Genomic DNA, 13,468 nt, shown 5'->3' with positions numbered 1-13,468 from the left:
GGCGGTTGTAGTAGACTTGTACGGTGAGGTGGAGACAGAGGTTGAGATGGACTAAGAACTAGTCACACAGCTGAGTTTAGAGAGCCCTGGGGAAACTTAGCACTCCAGCCTAAACTTTCCTGAAATGATCAACTTTAACAGGTTAAATGCCCAACCCCATATCACTGGGATAATCCAAAATGCACCTAAACAGGTATTTCAGCAATCAACATTAAAATAACCAGTCTACAAACAATCTGCATTGGTGTAGCCTACACATCAGTGATACAATGTAACTTTAAACTCTAAGAAACATTGTTAAACATTAAAGCTAGGCTACTTGTGTTTAATATTCTGTATAACAATATGAGAGATGTCTAGCAGTAGGAATTTGATTGAAATAGCAAGCAACACGAATAAACATAAGCAATCTGTGTTTGTGGCCAAAACTAGGGAAATGAACCACTGGGCAAAAACTGGTTGAATCAAATTTGTTTCCATATCATTTTAACAATACAATTCAACGTGATGACATTGAATTAGCATGAAAAACTGATTGGATTTAAAAAAAAAAAAAAAAAAGGTCATCAACATGAGGGGAATGCATTTTTTACACCCAACTTTTAACCTAAATCCAGTGACATTTGTTGATTTAACATTGAATTCACGCTAGTTGACATCTGTCACATAGTATAAATGATTGGAGACAGGCAAAGGAATTCATAATGGGGGGGGGGGGGGTTTAATACTCCACCCAAAAAGACTACATGCCATGAAAAGGTATGGGGACGAAGCCCAAAACAAACACGTATATAAAATACGGGGATGTAACCCAAACAAAAGAGCAGGTTAAACCTCTAATACATAGACAGGATGAGACCTGTAATAACAAGTACACAATACACACAGCCCGAAAGCCGAAACTACACCACACAGGTACTCATAAGACCAACAGACATGGGAACAATAACCCACAAGACAGTGGTGAATAGAGGGCACATATATACAATTACTAATCAGGAGGGAATTGTAATCAGGTGTGCGTAATGAGACAGTTCAGTGACGCCTAGAGGCCGGTGACGTAGGCCTGCACAGAATGAGCAGCAGTACCGGGGGAATCCGTGACAATCTCAACCAAACTTAAATCAAAACTAGAGGTATGTCTGCGCCAAGTGGGGAGAGGAATGTCCTGACTTTGTTCAACAATCACTTTCTCGCCATGAGATATGTGTAGAATAAATATGAAGTGGACTAAATTTTGACCAATGATTTGTTTTTCTCATTTCACAGACAGAGTTGGCTGATGAGGGGGTAAGTCCCAGTTATCTAGACCTACTAATCTTGATATACTGCAGCCTTTTCACACATTAGTCAATGAACTCCCCTCTTTAGGAGTCTGAACTCCTGTCTGACCCCCTATGTTGTGTCCCTGTGGTTTAAGTGTCCTCTGGCCCCGAATTGTACGTGTGACAAGGGAGAGAGGGGACCCATTGGCCTCCAGGTAAGTGTCTGAACATGACCAGCATCACCCTCAAGCTCCCCTCGACATCAATACCTTGAGATCACAGCCCCCTTTGAACTGAACATCCTGTAATGGACGATTACTTCCAATTTGATGGACTGTACAGTACCAACACACGAAGCCTGCCTTGATGCTTACACGTGAGATAATTGAGGGGCTTTGGTAGGCTTTAGTGATTTGTGTGGTTAGAGGCGATTCATATATGCTTCCCTGAAGCAGTGATAGTGTAGCAAATGCTTAACATTCCCTACTTCCCTTTATGATCAGCAAGCTGGTACAGATATTGGGAAAATCTTCAGAATTCTGCTGTTGTAGGTTACATAAAAATGTATGTTTCCAGGATATCTAATAAGGATGCATTCGTATTTTTGGAGACAAAGGCAGTCACGATATCCTCACCAGTAAATAGGTCATTGTAGTCGTTTTACCTAACTGACAATTACTACTGTAGACTGTTCCCTTGGTGACCAGACATTGTAGAGTATCATAATCTAGAGGGTCAAAACCAGGAAGCCCCACTGGATGTACTTTGATGTACTTTAGTATTAGGGCCTGTACACAGTAATCACCGCCATTATCCTTCAACAGCCCAAAAGAGCAGTTTCTCAAACCAGAAGCAGCTGCCACACACTGATCAGATGCTGTTGAGGAGTACACACACACACCACAAATGAGGTGTTTATCTCCATACCATGCTGATGTGATTTCCCTTCCCTCCACAGGGCAAGAAGGGGAATTCTGGAGATGATGGGAACCCAGGTGTTAAAGGATCAAAGGTATTGGTGATTTGCTTTGCCTGTGTGTGTCTCTTCCAATTAGTCTGTCATTCTGTTTTCAAAACCTTACTTCTCTCTTTCTTACAGGGTGAGAGCGGGCTCAGTGGACTTCCTGGTCGAGATGGGGAAGAGGTCAGTACAGAGGGCATACCCAAAACACCTGCTGTTATATTATTAGATGAATGTACACAGCTATTGAAACAGACTTCAACAACTCAGCATTGCTAACTATAAAGACAATGATTCTGTTCTGCGGTCTGTGACAATGTTTTGATCACTGTCTCCTCGCTAATCAAGATTGTGTTGTTTCTACTCAGGGCAAGCCGGGCTACAAAGGAGAGCAGGTAGAGTATGAATCTCCAGATCAATATCCCTCCTGGGTGTCCTAGTATTTAGTAAATATGACACAATGTACCTATCTCATTTTCCTTGTAGGGGGAGAGAGGAGAATGTGGCACGCCTGGAACCAAAGGAGACAGGGTACAGTGTCTTTTTTTATTTTGTTTTTGTCATCAAATGTTTTTTTATTTAGTCAAATTAAGTTACAACTCCCCTGCCCCCATCCCAATCGCACCCCTACCAAGGACCTAAGGCAGGGGTGTCAAACATATGGCATGCGGGCTGGATCCGGCCCGCGACGGGGTCCAATCCCGCCCTTGGGTGGTTTGAGTAATTCAAAAAAGATATTTAAACTATGAACTAAATGAGTTTGACACCCCTGACCTAAGGGACCATTGGGTCAAAGTGTCTTCTTTAGCTCCATGAATGCGAGCTGCAGTGTATTTTTGTTTAATGGTATTTTATGTGTTTAGCTTTAGTGTCAGTACATACCAGTCTGTTTATACTTTAGCCAACCTTTTGTGTTGCTGGCTAGTTTTTGTTTGTCTGGGCTATGATGTTGCACTGATGAATGCAGACAGTGTGAAACCCATACTACTATGTGTTGACTGTGCCTCCTGTTTGTTTGTCATGTTTTGACATGAACTGACTGACCCCCTCCTTCTCCAGGGGCCTGAGGGGCCAGTTGGCACCAGGGGAAACAGAGGGCTACAGGTAAGCCTCTGTTCTAGAATCCGTGTCGGCCATCTTTGTTAAGACTGTCACAAGCTAGGTAGTTTCAATGGTTATTCACTGACAGACCCCAGTTTACTATATAAGTAAAACATGTCCTTCAAGCTGTCCTCTAAGTTTAAAACTCAATTGTGTTTGTATACCTGTCCATTTGTAGACTACTTTATTCTGTCTTCTCACAGGGGTTACCTGGTCCAAATGGCGATGTCGGGCCTGAGGGTCTCATGGGGAAAAAGGTGAGTTTTACTTCATACCCAATACCTTTCATTAACAGTGTCATTCACAGAAAGCCATTAGTTAGATGAACCACATCTGCCCATAGGATGGAAGAGAAAGCAACTACTTTGTGACTGACTAACTGACTGACCGACTGGTCTGGCTTACGTGCCAGAATTTCCCCCACTCCTTAGTTTCAACCCATTGATCAAATGTGACCTTCTATCTCAAATCCATACGGATAACTAATAAACTAGATCATAGTTTATTGGCTGGACTACATCAGTTCTGTCTGGGTGTATGGAATCTGGTTTGGATCAGATCTGACACCAAGTCCAGACCGAGACCAGAAGATAGTCATTTTGTCAAATCACCACCATAATAAGAGTGTTTCTGTGTTCATATTTCAGAACAACATATGGATTCTTTCGACATTCAGAATAGTGGAAAAATAGAGCCACTCTACAAATTATTACAGTGGGGAAAAATATCCCTTCTATAACTTCAAAGAATGGCTAAGGATTTTTAAAATCATCATTATAATTATATAATTATATTATTATTTTCAATGATGTTCTGATTTAATCTCTTCAGTTTTTGTTGGAAAGGGTTAACACTGAAGTGAAGAAAAGAACATCCAATCACGATTTTTATTTTGCTGGTCTCTGGGGAGATCAATCTAGCTAACTAAGTCAGCCATTGGCTAGGCCATCAGAAGCGAGATAGAAGGCATCTGCCATTAAACTGTAATTTGGCAACATTTTGGAATGACAGTGGAATCAACCAATCACATTTTGACTTACTGTGTGAGACCGTTTTTTACAAAAGCCTTCTTGAATGCCAAGAGGTTACTGTGCGATAGCGAGCTGTAGTTTTCCCATGGTCTAGCTAGCTATTGTTGTAGGCTAGTTTGCAGCAGCAGGTGTTATCGAAGAGGATGTTGTTGCTAATTTGTTAGCTTCCCCCTTTTCAATAATAACTTCAACAAGAAATTATGTTTCAAATTATCGTCATCTGGTGAGTGGAATTGTTGTTTTATTGCAGCACGCTTGCTGTTGTTAGCCATCTCTTTGAAAATAACTTATGTGTATGAAACATTGTTGCATTTGAACTTTAGTTTACCAGTTACTTTGTGTGCTAAACTTCAAATGTTTTTGCAATGGGAAGTAATTTTGATTGGGAAATGCTTAATGGTTGTGTTTTTGTATGCTTATGATTGGGACCTACTGGCTTATTATGTCTGAGTTTATGGACTGCTTATCCTTTAAAACTTCTTGTGAATAGAGGGCGCTGTTTTCACTTTGGGAAAAAATCGTGCCCAATTTAAACGGCCTCGTACTCTATTCTAGATCGTACAATATGCATATTATTATTACTATTGGATAGAAAACACTCTAAAGTTTCTAAAACTGTTTGAATTATATCTGTGAGTAAAACAGAACTCATTTTGCAGCAAACTTCCAGAAAGGAAGTGAAAAATCTGAAAACGATGCTCTGTTCCAGGGCCTGCCTATTGAATTGCCTTATATTTATGGATATGCATGCACTGCAAACGCCTTCCACTAGATGTCAACAGGCAGTGGAAGGTGGAATGGGGTGTCTAGCTTGATCTGAGGTCGAACAAGAGCTCTTGGAATGACGTGTCCACAATTTCCTTTCTCTACCTAGGCGCCGGAAGCACCTCCCTATTGTCTTATGATAAGCGTTCGGTATACACGGCTAATATCTCCGGCTTTGTTTTTATTTGATACATATTAGAAAAACATCATAAAGTAGGTTTTTTCAACCGAGTTTCATCAGTTTATTCAACGTTTAATGGGACTTTTGGAGTTTTCCGTTCTATGCGTCAAGAGAAGATGGGCATGTTCGCGCCACATGGCTAGCCTTGTGGAGCGAATTCGACAGGAGAGAAGGACATTCTAAAACCAAACAACGATTTATTCTGGACCTAGGACTCCTTGTACAAGATTCTGATGGAAGCTCAGCAAAAGTAAGAACAATTTATGATGTTATTTCGTATTTCTGTGGAAAATGTTTAGTCCTATTATCCGCCCTTTTTGCGGGCGCTGTCTCGCTATAACGTAAGCTGTTTGTTATGGTAAAGTTATTTTTAAAAGTCTAACACGGCGGTTGCATTAAGAACTAGTGTATCTTTCATTTGCTGTCCAACATGTATTTTTTAGTAAAGTTTATGATGAGTTCTTTGATCAGATTAGGTGAGTGTCCAAAATATCTCCGGACAATTTGGTGAATCGATGCTACATATTCACAATGTATAACCACGGTTTGCATCTCTAAATATGCACATTTTCGAACAAAACATAAGTGTATTGTATAACCTGATGTTATAAGACTGTCATCTGATGAAGTTGGTCAAGGTTAGTGATTAATTTTATATCTTTTGCTGGTTTTTGCGATCGCTACCTTTTGCTGCTAATAAATGCATTTGTGTGTTTGGGTATTTAGGTATTTCACGTTGCTCTCTGTAATTATTCTGGCTGCTTTGGTGATATTTTTGATGGTAGCTGCAATGTAAAACTATGATTTATACCTCAAATATGCACATTTTCGAACAAAACATAAATTTATTGTATAACATGTTATAAGACTGTCATCTGATGAAGTTTTTTCTTGGTTAGTGACTAATTATATCTCTATTTGGTCGGTTTGTGATAGCTACCTATGTGGTAGAAAAATTGTGAAAATATGCGGTTGAGTCTTTTGCTATTGTGGTTAGCTAATAGAAATACATATTGTGTTTTCGCTGTAAAACATTTCAAAAATCGGAAATGATGGCTGGATTCACAAGATGTTTATCTTTCATTTGCTGTATTGGACTTGTGATTTCATGAAAATTATATTATATGATATCCCTGTCGCGTTAGGCTAGGCTATGCTAGTCAGCTTTTTTGATGAGGAGGATCCCGGATCCGGGAGAGAGAAGCGGTATTAACATCATGCTGTGTGTGACTTGTCTTTCCATCGGCCCTATGCAGTGGTGCAGTGGTACCTGGAGAAGCAGGTATACTCTAATTTTGCCAAAAAGTTCCCAAAGAGTGGGAAGGAAAGTGTGTGAAAAATGTGTGAAAAATCCTATGTTTTCCTACGTTTTTTTTAATGAGTTTTCCTATAGGTTTTTCAGATTTTCACTCTCAAAATCACTTTTTTTTGTATAGAAAAAATATTAAAATGTTATGGTCTAAGTCCACAACAATGCTTAAACCAGATCATATCTGGGTGAGCCTGGCCAGTAGCAGTGGGTGGGAAAAATCACTGAGCAGAGCAAGCCAGTAAAAAAGCCAAATTACAACCTATGTTGTGATAATTGCGTTGTTTGCTCTATAACCCATTCATTCATGCGCCACCAAGATATACAATAAGGTTGTGACAACAAAAAGACAAGTCACACAGTGGTGGCATAAATTCAGCTACACACATGTTTGTTTCATCACAAAACCAGAGAGCAACATCTGTCCAGTGTAGTCCAGAAAGCTAATATTGCATACAAACAGTTATATCACCTGCAGCATGGTCAAGCAAGTTAATGTTTTGACAGTTTACTAAACAGCTACTGATTTAGAACCACAAAGTTACCGCAAGTCAGCACAAAGACCACAGGAGCACTGCCTCCGCTATTCCAGCACCATTTCAACTTAAACATTTAAACATCATCCAATCAACAAGGCTATATATGCTTAGTTTAATATAATGAAAACAAATGTAAGGATACCAAAAGCAATTTAGTCCAATCAATGTTGCTAAATATCATGTGGCTGTCCCTGGTTCTGAATTTTGTGTGTGTGCGTGCATTTTCTTTTGCACTCACACACTAGTAGAACACCAATGCCATCCTCCTCTCTTTCATGTTGGCAAAACAGTCTATGGCTCTGTCATACAGTACACTTTTAGTTTTTGCTGTCATATGCTACCTAGCAAAAATGCTTGCTAGCCTGACCTCCTTGCATGGGCAACAATGAACCAGCTAAGTTTTCTAGCTAGTTATTGTGAGCCTACTAGGCTACATCTAGTCTACATATTGAACTTCAATCATCTCAGGCCTGTGGAACAACATATTAATTTATGGTTAGATCAGAATCGCCATCATAATCATTGGCCTGTGCAGACAATTAATTCAAAACCACAAGTCCAAATCCCAATCTTCATCCATGGCTTGCCAAAGGGCAGATTTAGCAATCTAGCTACTGCAGGACATCAACATAGGCAGACCAGAACAGGCATGTTTTTCTGAAAATGACTATTGCAAAGGAAGTGATTTGATTAGTCTGAAGCGAAATCCAAACTGGCCTCCTTTTGGGGGGCGTTTTGCTGAGTTCAAACGCTTGCTGGCATCAATCAAATGGTACGGCGGCAACATGTTATACTCTTTTGGTACAGACAGAATCAGATACATGAGCTACACATACTGAGACGGAGGGGCACTGTTTCCCTCGCTTGGAGGATTTCTCCGGTGAGACTCAGCCACTTGTGAATTGACTGAAAATTATGAAAACACAGAGAGAGACGAAAGATACATGATTTTATCATTTAAATGTTTTTATTTGTCAAATATTTAGGGAAGCCTGGCTTCCCTTGGCAAACATGATTACACACCACTTGGCCTGGCAGGTCCTGGCTCCCCAGCGGGTGGGACTATGTCCACCCAGGCCCACCCATGCCTACGCCCCAGATGCAAACAGCACATGATGACAATTGTGCATCACAAATGGCCTACTAACCAACACTTCGGACCAAACTTGGTTTGCAAACCTAACGTTGCCTTAGTTAGCTTTTACTGGTAGATATAAGTTGAAACGTCTTTCCTACCCTCCCGGTTACCGAGAAAGAAACTGAAGATCTCGTACAACACTGTGTACTACTCCCCTCACAAAACAGCGCTAACTGGCTCAAACCAGAATAGAAAGAGGAGTGGGAGGCCCATGTACACAACTACGCAAGAGGACAAGGACATTAGTGTTTAGTTTGAGAAACAGACGCCTCACAAGTCCTCAACTGGCAGCTTCATTAAATATTACCCACAAAACACCAGTTTCAACGTCAACTGTGAAGAGGCGACTCCGGAATGCTGGCCTTCTAGGCAGAGTTCCTCTGTCCAGTGTCTGTGTTCTTTTGCCCATCTTAGTATTTTCTTTTTATTGGCCAGTTTGAGATATGGCTTCTTTTTTTTTTAACTCTGCATAGTAGGCCAGCATCCTGGAGTCACCTCTTCACTGTTGGAGTTGAGACTGGTGTTTTGAGGGAGTAGTACACAGCGTTGTACGAGATCTTCAGTTTCTTGGCAATTTCTTGCATGGAATAGCCTTCATTTCTCATAACAAGAATAGACTGACGAGTTTCAGAAGAAAGTTCTTTGTTTCTGGCCATTTTGAGCTTGTTATCAAACCCACAAATGCTGATGCTCCTGATACTCAACTTGTCTAAACAAGGCCAATTTTATTGCTTCTTTAATCAGGACAACAGTTTTCAGCTGTGCTAACATAATTGCAAAAGGGTTTTCTACTCATCAATTAGCCTTTTAAAATGATAAATTTGGATTAGCTAACACAACGTGCCATTGGAAGACAGGAGTGATGGTTGCTGATAATGGGCCTCTGCACGCCTATGTAGATATTCCATAAAAAATCAGCCGTTTCCAGCTACAATAGTTATTTACAACATTAACAATGTCTACACTGTATTTCTGATCAATTTGATATTATTGTAATCGACAAAAAATTGCGTCGTCCGGGTTAGGGAGGGTTTGGCCGGTAGGGATATCCTTGTCTCATCGCGCTCCAGCGACTCTTGTGGCGGGCCGGGCGCAGTGCGCGCTAACCAAGGGGGCCAGGTACACGGTGTTTCCTCCGACATATTGGTGCGGCTGGCTTCCGGGTTGGAGGCGTGCTGTGTTAAGAAGCAGTGCGGCTTGGTTGGGTTGTGCTTCGGAGGACGCATGGCTTTCGACCTTCGTCTCTCCCGAGCCCGTACGGGAGTTGTAGCGATGAGACAAGATAGTAATTACTAGCGATTGGATACCACGAAAATTGGGGAGAAAAGGGGGTAAAATAAAAAAATATATAAAAAAAAGAAAAAAAAGAAGTAAGTATACGCAATGCCCACTGAAACAAAGTGGGTATAAGGCTTATACAGTACCTGAATATACCCTCCACTACACCACTGGCCCTTCGTGTTTTACAAAAAATGCACTCTCCTACATGAGTGGGCTGGTATTGCGGTTGCTGTCCTTTCAGAATCACCAACCCGTCACACACTGGCCTGGGTCCAATAGGTTTGCGACTGTGCAAACATGTCTATAATAGATATAAAGGCTATTAAGATATGAATGTTTCAAGAAAGGACTGTATGTATCTGGCCCGTTGAAGTGGTTTTATGGCTGACTGAATGGAAGCTGATAATTCAACGTTTTTTTTTTTACTCTGAGTCAAGACCGAGTTCACATGTATCCAACACCGAGACAAGACCGAGATACTCAATATGTGGTCTCGAGACCTCGGTATCGAGTACTACGCTGGTATCAGTCCCACTGAGTAGACTGACTAGCTCTGGTCCAGTGTGTTCCGTGCGGGTTGCCGATGCTGAGCCTTCTGCAAGCCGCACGTCACGCCCTGGACCAGAGCTACTGACAGACAGATTCAAGTGGGGCCCAAAAGCAGATGGCAGACGATTGACCAAGTATGTGTACATTCATGTTTTGAATGGGATACATTACTTGCTAAGTATCATCAGTCATTGCACGAACGCCACAGAAACTTTGATGGATTTGTAATCATGTTATTATCTTGTCAGTTTGTTTTTCAAACTTCTCTCAGCAACACTCCTGCCAAGTCTGACATATGCCCACACTCAGTCAGGCAGTCAGAGGCTTAATTGTTTTGAAAGAATGTTCATGTTGCTTGTTTGACTGTCATCCAAGATCAAATGAATGGCAGACTAATGTCTGACATTTAGCTTCCCACGACATGTTGGAAAGAGAACAGAAAGAAATGTGCGGTATGTAGACAGTCTTCTCGCACTGCTATTAGAATGCCATACATAATTATTGGAACAGTGAAGCATGTTGTCTTCTTTTGGCTCTATACTCCAAAGGTTTGGATTTGAAATCAAACAATAGGGTATTTTCACTCATATTGGGTGAACCGTTTCGAAATTACAGCACTTTAAGTACATAGTCCCCCCATTTCACTTATGTGTAATAAATGTTAAGGATATTCATAGCACACAATGACTACATCAAGCTTGTAGCTCTACACATTTGTTGAATGCATTTGCTCTTTGTTTTGGTTGTGTTTCAGATTATTTTGAGCCCCCAAAAAACGAATGCTAAATAATGTATTGTGTAATTTTGGAGTCACTTTTATTGTAATTAAGAATAGAATATGTTTCTAAACACTTACACGTTAATGCGGAAGCTACCATGATTACGGATCATCCTGAGTGAATCATCAATAATGATGAGTGAGAAAGACTCACAAATATCATACCCCCAAGACATGCTAACCTTTCACCATAACAATAACAGGGGAGGTTCGCATTTTTAGGGGGTATGATATTTGTGTGTCTAACTTTCTCACGGGGGAACTATGTACAAAAAGTGCTGTAAATTCTAAACAATTCACCTGATATGGATGAAAATACCTTCAAATTAAAGCTGACAGTCTGCACTTTAACCTCACAGTCATTGTTTGATTTCAAATCCAGACTTTTGGAGCATAGAGCCATAAGAGAAAAAAATGATTCACTGTCCCAATAATTACGGAGGGCACTGTGTTTGAATAATGGCTTTTAACAATAGTGATTTGACTATGAGGGAATTCTCCAGGAGTTTCAGAACACCTAGTGCTAGCCTGAACCCCCAGTAGAATTTGATTGATGGAGGTTTGAGGTCAGTGTGTGTGATTTGTTTGGTGTGTGGTGCTGTGTGTGTGTGGTGAGGTAATGGTTGGGTTAGTGATGGAGATGGTTAGAGGAAATTGTCACCTCATTCAAAGAGTTCTGCTCTTGTTGGCCCATGGTGGAGGAGAAGGAGGGAGAGACACAGAGTTATGAATTGCTGTTGTGCCAAACACTTTTCGATATGAATTTCCTGTATACTGAAGTGTGTGTGTGTCTGTTCCTGCATGGTTACGTGTGTGTGTGCTTTATAGGGTGAGCGGGGACTTTCTGGGCCACCTGGAATCCAAGGAGAAACTGGGATCGGGCTTCCTGGACCCAAGGTATCACTCCATCATCCCATTGTTTGAAAAATTACATTTTCCCCCAACCACCTGTTGTATCTCACCTCGCGGGTGTTCAACTCTCTCTGCAGGGTGATGTGGGGTTCCAGGGGCGACTGGGGCCTCCAGGACCACCTGGCTTAGGGGATCCTGGACTACCGGTGAGTTAGCACAACCACAATATACACATACTTGACCACAATGTATGCATGCATTTATGAATACTCATAAATGACTCAGTGAAATGGGTGTTCATGTAGCTGTGTATGGAGTCTATGGTTATTCAAGTCTGTTCACCATTGGTTGATTTGTTTGTTTGTGTTTCACAGGGGACTCAAGGGCCACAGGGCGTCCAAGGAGAGAAGGGTCCTATAGGAGAAGGCTTCGCCGGGCCAAAGGTATGACTGAGCGTCTGCAGAGATGTGTCCCGGTCTGGGCTCCAGATCTGTGGCTGTAAAACCAGCAACATCACATGGATGATGGTTGCAGGAGAAGACACAGTGCCGTAAAAGTCCATCTGAATTACACCTCTATTTGGTATCACAGTGTCCACACAATGGATCTATAGATCAGTGATTTCTTCTTCTTGTTCTACTACGGAGTAACTTCCAGCATGCAGGTAGGCGAAGTTCAGAGTTCAAATGGACAGGTGAACCCATACAGCCCCTGGGCCCTGGGCTGGGAAACCCCCAGAAGCTATCCAGAACCCCTGTAGAACATGAAAGGAGTGAGTCATTCAACTGAGACCAGAAGGAAGGAATGAGTCCATCTGCTTTTCACTTGGTTGCTCAGGCACACATGGGCTACATCTGCCCAAACCAGACATCTCTCTTTCTCCCTGCTCTAACATATCCTCTGAACTCAAGTGTTACCAGGATACGGCTATTTGAATTGCAGTGAGTGTCTTGCCTTCAAAGATATTATGTTATACTGTAGCCTACGCCCTTGTTGGGACTTGTAAGAGAATGGTTGTAAATGCAACAATGCAAACATGCCATTCCTTTAGAGAGAGAGCTGCGTTACGGTAATGCCAGTTTTATATAGATATATATTGCCTACTTCGCGCCAAGGAAAACATTAGGCTTCCAGTGGCAGGTAAGGTAACACAGATACACAATTGTTTTGATCATTCCTGAACGGTCTGGGTAAACAACGCTTGATTACGTTTTGGGAACGCACTTAAGTAACATCATGCCAAATGTAATCTCTGTTTAGCGAAGTCGCAACTTCGACTCATAATAGTCCAGTCAACTGACTGAAGAGACGTATCCTTTATTGCATTATTCCATTGAAACCTCAGTCCACTCAAAGATCCTATCATTAGAGATATTTATCTGGCAGTTTACCCTGGAGAGAGTGACGGTGTGAGTTTCCACCAGTCATCTAGAAGCGTCTACCGTTAGATGGCCTCGAGGCTTTTACTTTTCTGCATTGAGGCTGACCCCAGACACACAGCTCTGGTTATGAGCAGCAGTGCTCTGTTGCTAGTCACAAGTTCTGACATGTTCCAGATTCACGAGAGCTGAAAAGATTTTTACTGCTACCCTTGTTGTCAACACCTGCTGGGGTGAAGAAATTGAGGATTATGGGGGATTAATGCGTACATTATATCTAAGCTCCGTTGCAGGTATGTTGCTGGTTTGTCTTTGCAGCTACAGCATTAGCAATACCTA

General features: G+C 41.5%; 1 protein-coding gene across 1 annotated transcript in view; it reads left to right on the top strand.

The window, feature by feature from the left end:
- Positions 1-13,468, top strand: part of LOC139566262 (collagen alpha-1(XXVIII) chain-like) — a 28,405-nt gene that overhangs the window by 3,637 nt on the left and 11,300 nt on the right. The window contains exons 4-14 of the mRNA XM_071387319.1: positions 1,270-1,290; positions 1,421-1,480; positions 2,224-2,277; positions 2,365-2,409; positions 2,595-2,621; positions 2,713-2,757; positions 3,286-3,330; positions 3,531-3,584; positions 11,727-11,795; positions 11,888-11,956; positions 12,125-12,193. Coding sequence (XP_071243420.1) covers positions 1,270-1,290; positions 1,421-1,480; positions 2,224-2,277; positions 2,365-2,409; positions 2,595-2,621; positions 2,713-2,757; positions 3,286-3,330; positions 3,531-3,584; positions 11,727-11,795; positions 11,888-11,956; positions 12,125-12,193 — 558 coding nt within the window. The remainder of the gene's footprint in view (positions 1-1,269; positions 1,291-1,420; positions 1,481-2,223; positions 2,278-2,364; positions 2,410-2,594; positions 2,622-2,712; positions 2,758-3,285; positions 3,331-3,530; positions 3,585-11,726; positions 11,796-11,887; positions 11,957-12,124; positions 12,194-13,468) is intronic.

This window comes from Salvelinus alpinus, chromosome 38 (assembly GCF_045679555.1).
Source record: "Salvelinus alpinus chromosome 38, SLU_Salpinus.1, whole genome shotgun sequence".
Taxonomy (NCBI): Eukaryota; Metazoa; Chordata; class Actinopteri; order Salmoniformes; family Salmonidae; genus Salvelinus; species Salvelinus alpinus.
This window is presented reverse-complemented; position numbering and strand designations above follow the sequence as displayed.